The 18461-nt window shown below is 34.1% G+C and overlaps 1 protein-coding gene across 1 annotated transcript in view; it reads left to right on the top strand.

Annotated features, from left to right (window-relative positions):
• LOC138700577 (protein sidekick-1-like) overlaps positions 1-18461 on the top strand; it is a 309648-nt gene that overhangs the window by 275177 nt on the left and 16010 nt on the right. Inside the window, exon 7 of the mRNA XM_069827159.1 lies at positions 5396-5725. Within this exon, the coding sequence (XP_069683260.1) occupies positions 5396-5725 (330 nt within the window). The remainder of the gene's footprint in view (positions 1-5395; positions 5726-18461) is intronic.

The raw sequence follows: 18461 nt of genomic DNA, 5'->3' as shown, positions 1-18461 counted from the left end.
GTTATATAGAATTTAACTTTTTAGATATTTATTAACTATATTGAAACATTCAATAAGTTTATATCTGTTGGATATTTTAATAAATAAATATAACGTATGAAGTGATATATATAAATATATACCAATTCTGTGTATGTAATAACAAAATATAAATATTAATTATTTATATCCTATCCATTGCCTTATTTTCAGCTTAAAATATTAAAAAATCAACCAGAGATATAAGAATTAGATTAAACTTTTAATTGTAATTTCCCACATTTAAACGGAGAAATTATTTCAAATATTTAATTGAAATTTCGGATTTTCAAGCTGTGACCATTTTTCAATTTCCTTGTTAACTTACTCTTACGAACTGACATTACATTTCAGTTAAAGGCTACGTGCAGTACAGCTTGTTTGCGTACCAACTCAATGTTCAACGTGTTGCTTTCTATGAAATTTTTTAATGTGTTGCATAGGCTAAGGTTTAAATTGAACAATTTTCTAGTGTACTCTAACAAATGTAATCCGATATATCATAAGTTACGTATCTTAAGAAGGGGCTTGACAATAAAATGGAAAGTCTACTTCTGGAAAATATTTCTGTGAAACTTTTTTCTTTGTTTTAGTGGGTAAAATAACATTCTAAACTTTGCTCATTATTTCAGTCTGTATACATTTTACCATTTTTGTAATGATATTGTATGTAATTATAGCGTTATTGATTTCTTATTACAGTTTCTAATATATTTTAATTACGTTCTCATACATTATAATATTATATACTTATTTTTATTGTTTATTTACTTCAACATGATACTTTTATTCTCGAGTAATTTCTAACAACACTGTTAAAATATTTTAAGATATTAATTATTGTGTGTATTGTTCGTTTTAAAGTTTCAGGATATTTATATGTAAGAACAACGGTGCACATTAGGGTTAACATGAATTATTTATTGGTATTTTAGTAGGTGTACCTATAATGTCCAATGTTTACGAAGGCGGACCAATGTAGAGAGTTTCTGCACATACACAAACACATTGACTCCGGGAGCCAATCTAGTTTCATCAGTCGCTGAAAATTGAAGTACGCCCGTGCATTATTATCAGTTTGTAGCATTATTTTATTCTACTTTCTACCTTTTATATTTTTTCATTAACATGGCCTTAAAATAGTTATTTTTATTTAAAAACAATATTGAAAATTATTTAAATAAGTACAGTACAACTGAAATCGCTACTTTGGCATCAAGCAACTAACAAATTTCCTTAGGAGTTCCCGGGATTGTGCATGCGCAGAAACTGTCTAAACCGAGACGTCCTCATATGTGACTAGCATTATACTAACATCAGATTGTAGCATTACTCCAGGTCTGTATCAGAAATCGTTCGCATGGATAATGCAGGAGGCATGATTTTGGAATTGTATTAGATTCCAAGCTTAAACGGGAGAAATAGAAATGCCAATTGTGTTATCATCGAATCTACTTCTAGTCTGTAACTCAACCGCATTTTATGAAACAGTTCACCATCGAGAAGTAACTATGAATACTCGCTTGTATGATATGGAAACATTCCGAAATACTGTCAAGTTTTCGAAAATTAGGCTATGTAGGACTTGTAGCTATTGTCTTTATAATTATCTGCATAATAATCGGTTATATAAATGCACAATATTCTGAGTTCTTGTTCTAATAATCACATAATTATTATGTAAAACTAAAGGGCAGAATATTAGAGATAATTAAAAAGAATTGTAGTGGACAGTTATATAACAAAATTACCGATGGAAGCTACAGTACCTACATTCATTATTTGTATCCCTTTAGACAATACCACACGCTTTGTTTTGCTTGTAAAGTTAAAAATTACATAAGATCTGTCAGGAGGAATTAAGGATGAGATTAAATATGTCACCACTTCATCGCGCGTCCCTAAAGAAACGATGGTCTCAGTATTGATTACTGGTATATTATAGCAGAGGAAGCGAGAAATTCCGAGAAAACCTGTCATAAAGCTGTCTTCGTCCATCAAGAATCCTTCGTTGAACTCAAGGAAATCTGAGTCCGAGATCCGACATAAAAATACTGCCAGGCAAATCCCTCGACCTTAGTGGTGGGTGAACTGGCTTGTTCCTGTATTTTGTCTAGGATTTCTTCCACAGTCTTAGCATTTGTTTGTACACATTATGAGAATTAAACAGGAGTTTAAACTTACTTAAATGTTGACTGGCTAAATTGACTTCAAATTCTCAGGCACTAAAGACAAACTCTAAATAGATATGTATACATGATTCCTTGCAATTCTTCACATTGGAGCAGTCTCTTCTTCAATCTATTACTTACACAAGACATTATCACTGATATCCATAACTTATGCGTGATTTATTTTCTCACGCGACAGTGTCCCTTCAGTGTAGTCTGCCACTACATGTATACCACTTCTTTGTTAGGGTATAACCTCCGCTATAGTTCTTGAACGATGACCTTGTGCTTGTTGCTCTATTGAAATGACTTGTAACGCTAATTCAAAACAATTATATTACACAAAACAATCCCATATTATTGAGATATAGTTACACGGGTAAGTGTAAATTCCCCTAAATCACCATAAAAAGAAGTAAATTCCCCTACAACTATTCTAAGCGCTCTACCTACCAATGGTAAATTCCAGTAAGAATATTACATCAAGTTTATCAAAGACATATACTTCAACTGCAGGATCATGGCACTACCTTTTGCTCAACAGCAATAACAGCACCAATAATCATTCTACTTCAAAAACTAAACAATAATAAAAGAGATTGTAATAATGGTGATAACACCGCTAATCGATTCATATCTATCGATACTGAAAGAGAAATAAAATACTAAGAAGAAAACAATTTTTATAAATTCCAAGTTTTACTCCGAACGGTCTCTAATGAGTGGCGAAGAAAATTGGCGGTGCACAACAAAAGTTATCCTGCATTTTTTAAAGTTTTAGATCCTGAAAAGAATTTTATTCGTGTAATGAGAATCACAATCATGAACCATAAAGTGATCGAGTCTTGCAGCGTCGATAAATAACTGGAGAGGGGAAACGAAAAGCAAATGACAATCCTGAAGAGAAACCAAGCTTGATTATACGCGAAAGCCTTCAAGGACTTCTAAATTGGTAGTTACCGTCCTAAAGAGAAACAATGCACACAATGTGTCCTCTCTTTAACGCTAAATGGTTTTGTATTTAGGGGAATTTACATACGCCCCATATTTTACTTGTTCAGTCTTTAGGGGAATTTACATTGACGGAATTGTAAACCCTTTTGATTACAGAAACTTACAATATGCCGAATACACATAACCATATTTACTTCTTTCGTCGCCCTCGGAGCTCTAACGGTCAGATTTTTTTTGGAGGGGATGAGGGATTCAAAGCCACTTCATAACTGACATTCGTATTATGCATTAGATACACGTAAGAACTACAGTAGAACCTCGATTATCCGTCTCTCGATTAACCGATCATCGGATTATCCGATGGTGCCATAATCGTATGTTCCACTACAAACTGCACTTGAATAAGAGGGTGCAAGTTTGTTGGTGCAAATTTAGTCATACTGTTCCTTAAGTATCTAGAAGTTAAGGGTAAGTGTAACATAAAAAAGTAATTGTGGAAAATTTCGCGCTTACCAAAAAATACGATTCCTGCATATGAGGTATCCTAACAATTGCAATTGTTTATCTCTGTCCTATCCAAAATATATTCTCCCACCCGAATCTTCTCCTTATTTCCTCATTTCTACTCGTTTTCCGTCTTAAGACACCTGAACTACACCTCAAGTGCTCCATCTTCATTTCTAAGGGCCGGATGAAGACTTCCCAAAGTCGACTTTCGTAGTAAAGTTTAACTTTGTTAAAAGTCCTATTCATAGACAATACTTCTGAGACTTTGACTTTGGTAAGTCGAGATTTGACGATCTTGTTCTAATGTTGGCAATCAAAATCACTGCCTTCTAAACGATTTAAATTAATAGATAGTTGAAATAGAGTAGGCACTGCCACAATCAAAGCCATCTTTTGAGTCACAAATCAATGAAACAATTGAACATTGGTACATGTTAAGCATTTGTTAATAGTTCTTGCAGCTTTATATAAGAATACTATTATTCGAGGGTTTATTGCGAAACTAACGTAAGTATCGTATAAAAATTAACACTTTTAGGTCCTGACACCAATCGATAATAATTTGTTCTTCTAGCTGGCCACAAAAATCTTAACTCAGTCTTGTATATAACGCAATTCATAACTACAAAACATGATGGTATAATTTATCTGAAATAGTATTGTCTATTAAGAATTTTGTTGTGAATAAAACATCTATTATAGTTACGTTAGTTTCACATTACGCCCTTAAATTATATCATTGTAAAATAATTTTGTTGTGAAGATATGGAAGATGAGATTCCACCAATGACAGACTATGAAAGAGGCATATTATCCTGCTGATAGTTGGCAGAGTTATTCCCTGCATGTCTGCAGAAACTACTTAAAAATTATCTGATATCAATATGCAGGAAACATTATTATGATGACAGCAAGGATTATAAATTAACCGCATTTCCTACTGTATAACCTATCCTCTATAGAATTAAATAGTAAGAATCAATATTAAGCTATTAATCCTTACCTATGGCGTAATATCGCGATGAAATAAGTTGTATTATTTATTGGTGGAACAGATAATTCTCTTTGATTATTCATCAATGAAAGTTAAAACATGACGAGGATATTTAATACTGTCTGTTTAAAAAACCTGTACCTTGATTTGAGTTTATAATCTATAATAATACGCTAAGGAACATGAACAGCTTTAATAATCTCGTAGATGTCTTCAGTATTCTCGGAAAATTCAACAATTTCCCAAATATCAGTCATTTTCCTGTTGTCCACGAACGAAAGTCAAAGTCAAAGTCTAGATTTTCGGCGACTTCGAAGTAAAGTCAGAATTGAAGTTTACTTTCCTCAAAGTGTCGACTGTGAATAGGAAAATGGTGACGTTGTACTTTCCAAAGTCAACTTTGGTCCAAAGTATCGTCTATGAATACGACCCTAAGAGCTTTCTTTTATCCTTTTCTCTCAGTATTCATCATACCTCGGATTCATAACAGACTACTGATTCTACAAGTGATCTCCCATTAAACAAGTTCATATTGTTGATTATTGCTTTACCCCACTATAAATTGAGACAGGTTTTCTCAGAATATTTTCGTTTCCTTGTTTCCTGATATCCGCTCGATACTCTCTAGTTGAACAGTCGTAAAATAAGTACCACAGGGCATTGTTTTTGCCACTGGAAAAAAATTAACATTCTGATTAAGTGATAGAATTACAATGACCAGTTGGTTGAGTTTGGGACTTTCCAAAATCAGGTTGGCCGGAAAAACCACTGCCTCCCGAGCAGTGTGCGATCACACACCAGACAGTCAGTTCGCTGAGGGTAGGTTGCTACACTCCCCCCGACGCCCGGCACCAACCCGATGACGTATACACCACGTATGTGCTACAAGTGTTCGACGCCAGGACCCGGAGACTGGTGGCAAGCACCACCTCTCAGACGGCAGGGATGCTGGAGATCACAGACCTGCCCTACGACCCCAGGGATCTCGTGTTATCTGTACGCACGGTGACAGCTCATGCCACCAGCGACGCCGTGTCCATCTACACGATATTGCCCGAACTACGAGAGGATGCTCGCGGTGGTAAGGCAGAAAATGTCGCTTGCGTAGATAGATGTCCTGGGAGTGGAACTAACAGCTTTATAGTGTCGGTGTTGTATGTCTGTGCTGGTTGACTGTGAGAAACACTCAGCTGAAGTCATAATACAGTTCTAGCTGTCAGTATATAAGGGATATTGGTGCTTTAACTCTTAGAATATAATTTTATAAGTAATGTAACTACCTAAAAGCTTTATTTTCATTTGATAATCCATCCGCCATCCGATCCTGGATACACTGCAACCTGTTTGCTTACTATGCTCGCTGTCATATCTGCTTAATTCCCTCCTGTTAAATAATATAAAATATCAGCATCCGTTATATTATTAATTCGAATTAGGCAATGTTGCTCATTTATTATCACAGCTCATTGAATGTGGTGCATGGTATTTGGAATTCTGCAGCCAATGTAGAAACATCAACGTCTGAAAGGTACGTATCGGTTCCATTATCAGACACCAATCGGTAGCGCAGTGCAAGAATTCGAGCTTATCATTAACTGAGCTAGGGTTTGATCTCCGGCGCCGAATGGCAATGAGGTTTTTTCTCGGGTTTCTCCCATTTTCCTCAAACATACAAATTTCATTCTACCAACACTCTGAAATTCATGTTACTCATATTCCATTTCATTGAAAAAAAAAATGGTTTCAGGGTAGAGTGTAAGAGCCTCGTTGATGCGGGGTGGGAATGACCGGACAGTTACTGCAACTCTGTAGAGCCTTCACGATTAGGGTTGCCGGGTTTTCAGAAAGGAAATAAGGAACATTACGAGGTTTCGTTATTTCCAAGAAAGGCATCTTCTGTGTACTTAATAAGATTGGTAAAGCTCGAATGGAATTAATTTGTATCATCTCGTGGGATGCGGCGACTTGTGACGGGGGGTGGATTTGCTTGCTTTTTCCACACTGGAAATTAATCCCATCCGAGCTTTGCCAGTCTTATTAGGTACACACAAGATGCCTTTCTTGGAAATAACGAAACCGCGTTTTTTGCAGGCTCCTATGATTTTCACGTAGCCTAACTGTACTTGGCATCGGAAAGAGTTGTTATGTACCCCTCCCAAAAAGGCTCGATTTTCTTGGGCATTGCTACTGTGATACACCGTGCACTCTGAGTATTAAATCACTCACTACTGATCTGTCACCTCTCGCCGCAATTCAGCTGTCGGTGTGATTCCTGACGCACATGACGTCATTCAAATTCGTTATCAGTGATCGGAAACAATCCTGTAATATATAACAACTAGTTAATTTTTTTTTCACATAGAATATAAACTATTGATTCTTCAGTATATTAATGAGGAAGTGTTTCCTGGCTTAATGATAAATAAATAACGAAATATAAATAAAAATATATAAATTAATGAGTGAGTGAGTGAGTGAGTGAGTGAGTGAGTGAGTGAGTGAGTCAGTGAGTGAGTGAGTCAGTGAGTGAGTGAGTCAGTGAGTCAGTGAGTGAGTGAGTGAGTGAGTGAGATATAAATGATTAATTTACCCATTCATTCATTCATTCATTCATTCATCCATTCATCCATTCACTCATCCATGTCCTTTCGTTTTTTCACTACGAAATTCCATCAAATAGTTACGAGTTAGGGCTTTCAACTCTCCCCAAGTCTTCCCTTCTTTTCTCGCCTCTTCCTTCAGGATATTTTATTATCAGATTTTTTTCAATACGAATAGTATTTGTTAAGAAATCCTACGCCGTTAAGGTAAATATGTTAAAATATTTCTAAAGATCCATTCAAGATAAATGTCCCCCTCCTCTCTCTTCAGGATCCTGATATCCAAATATTCACACACTTATGTACTTAATCTTTATCTTAAAAGGAATCAGACAACTTTGAGGGAGATTATCATCAATATCTCATGTTCAAGACAGCTAAACCTGTTATTTTAAATTTCAGCTGTATGTATGTCACAAAAAACCTGCATAGATGGCTATATATTCCGACCATGTTTCCTTCACCCTTATGGGACGCAAATAACAGAGTCTATTATTTAACTTTCTGCTCACTTAACACTAAATATATTTATTGCAAGTGTTGTTTGAATTATGATGCATACGATATTACATTAAAGGTAGTATCAACTCGTAAATATACATAAGAGAAATGTATTACAATGTGACAAGAAGTGCAGCATTACGAAGACTGAGTATTTCTATAATTTTAATGTCAAACAGGACGCGCGTGCAAAACTTCATAGGCCTACTTCAAAACTGACGAATTTTGACATTTTTCAGTGTGATATTCTTTTCTTTATTTATATAATTACGAATTGGATTTTTTATAAACATAAACATCTTTATAAAAACTTTTCTCTTTTCGTCACTTCACAATATGAATCAGTAACTTCAGTTTTCTATAGCCGTAGTTAAATAATAATAATAATAATAATAATAATAATAATAATATAATAATAATAACAAAATTGTTGGAAAATTTCTATAAGTTCTTTTCTTAATCTTTGCATATTACTTTATGTTACGTATAAAATTATTAGAGAATTAATTACCTATACACTAAATAAATAAATAAGCCATATATGTAAGAATTCGTAAAATTATGGCGTTTACCTAACATATTTGCTGTCTTGCTCTTCAACGAACAAAATTTTTATACTGTACTATTATAATTTATTTATTTATTTATTTATTTTTTATTTATTTACTTATTTGCTCATTTACTTTACTTATTTATTTACTTATTTATTTATTTACTTATTTATTTATTTACATATTTACTTATATACTTATTTACTTACTTATTTACTTATTTATTTATTTGTTTACTTATTTACTTTATTTATTTATTTATTTACTTATTTATTTATTTACTTATTTATTTACTTACATATTTACTTATATACTTATTTACTTACTTATTTACTTTATTTATTTATTTATTTACATAACTACTTATATATTTATTTACTTACTTATTTACTTATTTATTTATTTACTTATTTACTTATTTATTTATTTACTTATTTATTTACTTAATTTACTTATATACTTATACTTATTTATTTATTTATTTATTTATTTATTTACTTATTTATTTACTTATTTATTTATTTATTTATTTATTTATTTATTTATTTATTTATTTATTTACTTACATATTTACTTAAATACTTATTTACTTACTTATTTACTTTATTTATTTATTTATTTACTTATCTATTTATTTATTTACATATTTGCTTATATATTTATTTACTTACTTTATTTACTTATTTATTTATTTATTTATTTATCTATCTATTTATTTATTTATTTATTTATTTACATATTTACTTATATACTTATTTACTTACTTATTTACTTTATTTATTTATTTATTCATGGCGAAATATTTTACATTTTTATTAAATGGAATCTCTCTCTTTTTTCCGCAATCGTAGAATTATTTTTAAGATAGCTTCAAAGTAAAAAAATATGCCTGATTAATGTCTGGAAAAGGCAATGGCAACCTCTTGTAAAGCCAAGCCAAGGCAAGCGAGTCTCAGACATAAAAAAACTCTGAAACAGAAATAGGAACTATTCTTATCGCAGTAATCTGGGAGGATCATTTCCTCAAGTTATGCAGATTAGGCATAAATAGGAGAAGGTGTACCGTTTTGTATGAATAAAATTTATATAAGCTTTCAAAATAACTAGTTTAAACCATTATATAAAAATAATTATATGACTATAAAATTAAGTAAGCAAACAAGTCAACATTTCTATTTTTAGGAACAAACCTATTAGGCCTAAATTAGTTATCATAACTAAGATAATGAGTATCAACGACCAAAAAGCTCAGTCTTACGAATATAAATGCATTTTTATTTTCAGTAAATTTAAAAATTAATAAAAACGTAAACATAGATTTCAAAATCTAACCATCTTTCGAATATGCTTTTATAAAAATAGCTGCATACATCACGCCATAAAAGCGTGACCTTCTTATCAAATTTTCCTGTCACCAAGATATGATAATTTAATTCTGCGAGCTACATGCCTTCGGATTTCGGATGATTGTAATGCAAAGAACACAAAAACACAAATTTATGAACAAATCTTTGTGTACACACTATAATTCCTACTAGGTACAACTGTGACTCTATTCGTTTTTTTTCTTCAAAAGGAATGAGATACATTAATGTAGCTGGAAATATTTGCTAAGGAATACTAATAACCAAATTAACTCATTATATAATTAATTTTAGTTGCTTATTGGGTTATTAAATGGCAGGCGAATACTAACATCCGGTCTATAGATTAACAGAAAACTTCGACGACTAATTTCCGGTTTGGGTTTTTTATCATGTATATTAGTGTCATGCGGTTGGGTTATTCATATAATTATTTGCTACTCTTTGATAAACTTAGTAGTGTATCATGAATTCATTTGGTTTTGGTGGATGTATGAGGTACTGGGGCACTAACATTAATTTATTACGAAATATTTTAGGCTTAGTTAATACATTAATGAATTTTCTGATGTTTTATTGTTTATGCATTTGTGTCAAAAAATATTTTAGTATAATTTTACAACTGTTACTATTGTATTTATAATATGTACTTTAATCCTGCAGAAAGATTTCATGGCTGAAATTAGAACTACAATTCCTTTTTTCTTTTGTAATTTTGTCATCTCTATACCTCATTATATGTCAAGAATTATCGGACATCTGGTACAATTCATATCGTCCAATAGCAGCATTTCGTACAAGCAAAAAAATCCAGAGACATTTGGTACAATTCATATAGTCCAATGTTGAAAAAGGTCCAGGATTTTGGTACAGTGGTTATATTTCGTAAAATATGTGTTGTCTGTTGTTGAAGAAAGTCTAGTATATTTGCTTCAATGATTATAAAAAAAAATGTTTTATTTAATGACGCTCGCAGCTACCGAGGTTATATCAGCGTCGCCGGTGTGCCGGAATTTTGTCCCGCAGGAGTTCTTTTACATGCCATTAAATCTACTGACATGAGCCTGTCGCATTTAAGCGCACTTAAATGCCATTGACCTGGGCCGGGATCGATTTCGATGGTTATATATTTGATACAATCAATATGGTCTAATGTTGAAAAATGTTCAGTATATTTGGTATAATGGTTTTTTCCTACAAACATACATACATGTGATAATGTGTGTTGATTGTTGCATTGTTTCCAATTGACTTTAAGTTGGCAACAAACACAAACATAATGTTTTTACCAGAGAATGGTCTAAATGCTAAATTGCCATGATCCCCCGTTTACAGAATGTGTTTTAAGATATTTTTTAGTTGGTTATTTGACGACGCTGTACCAACTACGAGGTTATTTAGCGTCGATGAGATTGGTAATAACGAGATGGTATTTGGCGAGATGAGGCCGAGGATTCGCCATAGATTACCTGGCATTCACCTTACGGTTGGGGAAAACCTCGGAAAAACCCAACCAGGTAATCAGCCAAAGCGGGGATCGAACCCGCGCCCGAACGCAACTTCAGACCGGCAGACAAGCGCCTTAACCGACTGAGCCACGCCGGTGGCTTGTTTTAAGTTACTGAAGTGTGACCTTACACGATTTATTTCATCAAACTCTTTAATCCCAGAAAATCAAATCTTTCTTTCAGTGACCTTACACGATTTATTTCATCAAACTCTTTAATCCCAGAAAATCAAATATTTCTTTCAGTCGGATGTGCATTAAAAACCACATTTGTCTGCTTGTCTGCTTGGAGAAATGTATATGTAAATAACTTAAGTGTTTTGGTATTTTTGACGCGGTTCATCATTATTAGCTTTAGAAAATTATTTTAATATCTAAAAAGTGAAAATATGAAATATTTTCAATGACATATATCGCTTGCTTTTAATTACGTAATTTCTCATAGCCAGCTTAGATTTTGTAGCTTACGCCTACATTAAAATCCACCCAGAGATTTTCTCGGCACCAAACATCATGCTGTCCCCACGTTCATCAAACAATTTACCAATGTAATGCTGAGATCAAAACCGGTGCAATAGATTATATCTCATAATTTTCTGTTGTATTTGAATTTTCAACGTAAAAATATGGCTACTGCTGTATATCCGTATTTTCACGAATTCTATTTTATGGTAGGTGTGTACTAAATGTGACCAAAATCGGTTCTTACAAAAGACATGATTAGGGACAAATCACAGACAAAAAAAATCGTACAAACATATGGATAATAATTTTTTAAGACTTGTTAATTTTTCCAGTCCTTCTCTTTGCTTAAAATGTAATTTACGGCTAACCCTCGCAGACATCCGATAATCAGATAATTCAGTAAATTTTCTCCGAGCGCCAGATTAATCAGAACCTCCCCACTTCTCCGTATTTGCCAGCTGAGCTAAGATTAACGATGTGACTTGTTCGTTACATCCTTCTATAATTGTATAATGTTTGCAATATTTTAAAACCGCAAATATTTCAGTAAATTTTCGCCGAGTGCGTAAAATTATCTAGATGAAGGCTTCATCAAGCGCTTTTTTTTCAGGTATTTCAATGTAGGCCTATTATCAAAACTCGAACGGTTATATTAAAATATAATTTACTCTAATTTATCTGTTCAATAACATTCAGTCCTATATACCTGCAGTATTAACAATTAAATATGTGTGCTACCATATTTTCAGATATTCTAATTGTAGTTTTTAATCTTCCTACTAACACCTATGAAACTCCACAACTTTTTTGAACGGCCCACTTATATATTCCTGAATCCTATATGAAATATTCACCTTATGTTACAAGTAGCCTACTTCCCATAATGATAATGATTCACCATCATGACGAAAGTAATTGTCTATCTCGGAATATATAATCTGTACGTCGGTATTCAACAACAAACCTCAACCTTAATTAAAAGAGTTTTGTCATTGTTTGACGTGAATCCTGTAGGGTTCTTTTCTAAACATTTGTTGTATAAGATTCAATTTTCCTCCTTGTCTCCTTCCACCGAGGCACACACAAACACTTCAATATTTCCCCCTGCTAGTTTTCTGCTTGGCGAAATACTTTGACTCCAGCATTGAAATGAGGTGCTGAAGTCAAAGTGAACGTATTCACAGAAAGTTCTCTTTCCATGCAATCCAGTTCAATGAGTGCCGTTTGATCGATCCGTCCGTTGGCATCATTTCATTGACCCACCGATATAAATGAGGGAGTTCGTCTTAGCTAACAAAATCTAAAAGGAGATAAAGAAGCGGGCGTGCGCAGAAGTCGTCTCGTCTCTCTGGTGAAATAACTAACAGATGGGTGGAATGGAGGCGTAAATCCGGAGGTGGGGATGATGGGATTTTGGAATTTACATTTGTTGTGGAAGGAATTCTGCATAGTATTGAGGAAAGAGAGAAATAGGGGCCGCGGATAAATCGATGTGACCCAGTACCTCGTGAGATGTTTTGATGCTGGAATTTATATTATAGGAGGGTAATACAACCTTATTAAAACTTTTTGACAAAAAGGTTCTAATATAAAGCATCTTGGCTTTCTAGGCCAGTAAACTTACCACATAATTGGCACAGAAACTTTTCATACTTAAGGAATACCGTTTTCTAAAGATTCTTAACTTTGAGCGAAACCAGTTTTCAGATTCAAATTAGATTAAATTCAAATGCTTCAACCTACCGCTTTCGTCACTATTTGATTATTTCTCGATTTGTATATTTCTCAGACTTTCATGTACAAAATATTACGTGTAATTACATATTTAAAAAAAAACCTTCCGAAGCTTTCCAGTTAAACGTCTTTAAAGTCGTACAGGATAGGTAAGATAAATATAATATACAGAAAATTAGGTGAAAAAGAGGAAAATAAGCTTCAAATAGAAACTGAGGAAGGAAGCTGCTCTTAATTTAGGATTGCCATAAGACACAACATATCGACGACCCAGTTCGAAAGGGAAACAAATCAAAATTTAAAGTTTTGAGAAACCTGCATTTTAAAGCTTTATGTTGCTGTGAAAAATCAAAAGATCGTTGAAATTACTAAAACATTCTGTTAATGATGTTTTATATAAGCTTATAGTTTCAAATTAGAGTGTGTTCATTGAATTTTTCACAGCAACATGTTGATTTAAAATTCAGGTTTCTGAAAACTTTAAATTTTGTGTTGTTTTCTTTTTGAACTAGGCCTTCGATATTATAATCAATATTATAAAGATATTAAAACGCATAGTTATATATATATATATATATATATATATATATATATATATATATATATAGACTTACATCTATATTCTTGTGTAATCTTCGTTTTTATTTGCATTTTTTTTTAATTAAATTAAATCTAGGCTACATATCGCTCATGAAACTGCAACTAAATTTTACAGGAAAGCTGAAAAACTGGATAATTATTTTACAGTTTCAAGTGGGCTAAACTACCTCAGAAAGGTCTTGCCGTAGAGCTAGGCTATACAGCAAGTTTACTCCGGCGAATTTCTGGATACAACATAGTGAAGGCCTAACCTCTATCGAGTGGCGGGAAGCTATTAAAATGACTGCACACGTGTCTTCCGTACGCTCCCTTCCGGGCAGGACTCGGGACAACATCTTCTGTCGGCGATGCCATAGAGAGCCAGAAACACTTGCACATGTCCTGGGCTCTTGTCCGGACGGTGAAGTACTCCATAACTCACGACACCATAGAATTCGTTCGATGATCGCCGAACAGTTTAGATCAATAAATTTTCAAGTGTTCGAAGAAGTTCATGGACTGGTAGACAATGGCAGTACAAGAAGAATAGACATGATTGTCATCCCACCAAATAACAACAATGGCTACATCATCGATCCCACCGTTAGATTTGAAAAACAAAAGAGCTAACCTGAAGATGTAAATATGGAAAAAAAAAAAAAAAAAACGTACCGTTCCATATTCCATGGACAAATACGGTCTACAACAAATTGAAATAATAGGCCTTATGGTTGGAGCGCGCGGAACTATTCCCGGTTTCTTCTTCCAGACCTGGCAACGTTTCGGCCTACAGAGGAAGGCAATTGATGACATCGTTCTTGCAGCTCTGAGAGGATCAATATTTATACTCTGAAACCATATCTACGTCAACAGTGATCTTCAAATAATTAAGTAGTACCTAATTATTTATTCAGTCATTTCTTGTCATTGTTGTGTGACTCCGTTAAACTTAAACATGCAGTATGTATACTGGGTGTTCAGTTCAAAATGTGTCATGGCTCGCTGTATGCCGTCATGTGGCTAGCCGATGAGCCTAGAGAATTCAATCTTCCTACACTTCTGCAGAGGTGTATAACCTATGACGCAGAGAAGTTGCCTAGCAAGTACGGCGTTCATTCTGAAGAGTACGTACCGATACGTACGGTAACGCCGGTAGTGGCAGGAATGTGAACTGTTTGGAAATACGTACTGTCGGGATATGGGGAGAGGGTTAAGACGATTACTTACATATTTGTTGACATTAACTTCGACGGTCAACATGGACACGGAGCATTTGATTTGTGTTGTGGAATGTTACCGTACGCAACCGATGATAACAAATACCCTGCGTACGACTTGGCCTCGCAAAACAGTTCGAAAGAGGTTATGGTAGCACACAGACCGTACAGACCGCCATCTGTTGCTACGACGTTCAAGTTATACCGTACACGTTCTCAAGTTCAGATTGAAGAACGCCTTAAATAATAGGTAACTTCTCTAACATATAAGCTGAAACTCGCTTCAAATCGGTGACCCAACAACAGTGAAGTCATGACACACTTTGAAATGAACACCCAGTATTATTTATACTTTCAACTGCCTATTGCTCAATATGCTGTGTCTTTGTTGCAGCCTGTTAATACAGGGAGCTGTTATCATTTAGATAAATGAATAAAATTATATATAGGGGAGAGTCGGGTAGTATCGGACAGTGCGTTTCTTTCATCTACCACTATATGGTAGTACCTGAATGGCATGGTTACGTTTCTTTATGGGACATCATAGAAACGTAACCATGTCAATCAGGTACTATCATCGTGTGGTAGATGAAAGAAACTCACTGTCCGATATTACCCGATGTCCGATACTACTCGACTCTCCCATATATATATATATATATATATATATATATATATAAATTGTTGCCAAATGCGTAAGCATATAATTAAAAAGTATGTATCATCATCTTCTTTGAAACAGACTCATTCGGATGTCACTTCAGTTATTCATTTTTGCTTCAATTTATTTTCGTATTTCTATTCTATTTTGTTTCTTTCAAAAGAAGACTATCATCTGCGTTTATTTTATATCTCTTTAATATTATCCGTATACTAACGACCTGCTTCCAATTATCTCAAGAGTATTTGTAGTTCACTTAAAAGCTTCATAATCGCGAGCGATGTCATAGCAACATGTCTGAATGGTCTTTGTAGTTTAAAAGGGAGGCAAACGAAGAAAGAATTTACTGTAACGGAAATCTCTCTGACGAAGTGGTGGAGCCAGAGAAGACCCTCTTGAGTACTGTGAGCTTGTTATATCGATTCCTCCATAGGTGTACATACAGTGTTCTTAATACCTTCAGTCGTTCTGCTTTGATGGTTACCATAGCGACGCTAGGCTGAAGGCACAAAAAGCTGGAATTGTATGTCTGATAACTCACATGAATGGAATCGGCAAGACCAGCTCTCCGTGTTATCGCTTCGCAGGCGGTCACACGAACAAAAGTTACTCCAGCAACAAGCCGGACCACGCCCATCTGCGTCCTGTTTTCTCACATTTGCTTGTTTGTGTGATATTCTTAACACAGGGTTTGTCAGCTCGGGGACCGCAGGCCGGATACTGGTCTTCTAGACAGATCATTTGTTAATTTAACGGATCTATTATTATTTACTTATTTACCTAATGTAATCTGTCTACATTCTTATTTATCTATCCTATCCATTCATTATTTATCTGTCTATCTACCTAACTACATACTTTATCTATCTATCTGTCTGTCTGTCTGTCTGTCTACCTACCTACCTACCTATCTATCTATCTATCTATCTATCTATCTATCTATCTATCTATCTATCTATCTATCTATCTTTCTATTTATCTGTCTGTCTATCTGTCTATATTTCTATCTATCTGTCTATCTTTCTGTCTATCTGTCTGTCTATCTATCTGTCTGTCTGTCTGTCTGTCTGTCTGTCTGCCTACCTACCTACCTACCTACCTATCTATCTATCTATCTATCTATCTATCTATCTATCTATCTATCTATCTATCTATCTATCTATCTATCTATCTAACTATCTATCTATCTATCTATCTATCTATCTATCTATCTATCTGTCTGTCTGTCTATCTTTCTGTCTGTCTAGCTCTCTGTCTGTCTATCTATCTGTCTATCTATCTGTCTATCTATCTATCTATCTATCTATCTATCTATCTATCTATCTATCTATCTATCTATCTATCTATCTATCTATCTACCTACCTACCTATCTATATATCTATCTATCTGTCTGTCTATCTTTCTGTCTGTCTATCTTTCTGTCTGTCTGTCTATCTGTCTGTCTCTCTCTGTCTATCTATCTATCTATCTATCTATCTACCTACCTACCTATCTATATATCTATCTATCTGTCTGTCTGTCTATCTTTTCGTCTGTCTATCTTTCTGTCTGTCTGTCTATCTATCTGTCTGTCTCTCTCTGTCTATCTATCTATCTATCTATCTATCTATCTATCTATCTAAAAATTAAATTATGATTAATTTAACGACGCTCACAACGTTATATCAGCGTCGCCGGTGTGCCGGAATTTTGTTCCCCAGGAGTTCTTTTACATGCCAGTAAATCTACTGACATGAGCCTGTCGCATTTAAGCACACTTAAATGCCATCGACCTGGGCCGGCATCGCACCTGCAACCTCGAGGACAGAAGACCAGCGCTATACCGACTACGCTACCCATGCTGACTCTATCTATTTGTCTATCTGTCTGTCAGCAGATTTATTTATATAATGTTGGAAACACTAACTGTTATCTGCACCATCTATGCGTATAAGTAAAAACTGAAGAAAAAAAAAAGCAACGCTTACACGAACATATCAATCACCATGCATTTCAGTGGTTAGTTTCATTTCATGTAAAGCTATGACGAGTGTATGTGACATCTATTGAGAACTAACGGAACTATTTCAAAATTTGTCCATTTGCATGTAGTTTTTTGCTTTAGCTTATTCCATGGTTATAAAGTTCGCTTACACAATCAGAAAATTCTGGGTCAGATAAGATATCTGATCTTTAATTTTCTGATCGTGTAAGCGAACTTTCTAACCGCGGGAAAGTCAGAACCAAGGACATAACTAAAGTTCCGCTAGTTGTCAATAGGTGACCCTATTATTGGGACGGGAAAAAAAGTATGTGATAAAATATTTAGATAAAATATAAATTGTTCTCATAATTGAATATCAGCGGTTTCTCACTAAATTTAGTGTTTTTCACAATCATTAAAGGGGGGAGATAACGTTTTGAATTTTATAATGCGGGTATATTTTATATACTATTGGAGACACCGACTGTTACCTTCGCCATCTATTCATATAAGTAATAACCAGAGACCGAAAGTTTAGGCATTATGAATCATTAAAATAGGCAGGTAAAAAGGCATCATAAATAGCTAAAATAGACACGCAAAAAGGCATTATAAATAGCTAACATACGCAATAAAAGACAATTACAAAAACCTTGCACTAGACCCACAACTTT

This window comes from Periplaneta americana, chromosome 5 (assembly GCF_040183065.1).
Source record: "Periplaneta americana isolate PAMFEO1 chromosome 5, P.americana_PAMFEO1_priV1, whole genome shotgun sequence".
Classification (NCBI taxonomy): domain Eukaryota; kingdom Metazoa; phylum Arthropoda; class Insecta; order Blattodea; family Blattidae; genus Periplaneta; species Periplaneta americana.
The sequence above is the reverse complement of the archived record's forward strand: the minus strand, read 5'-3'. Positions and strand labels throughout refer to the sequence as shown.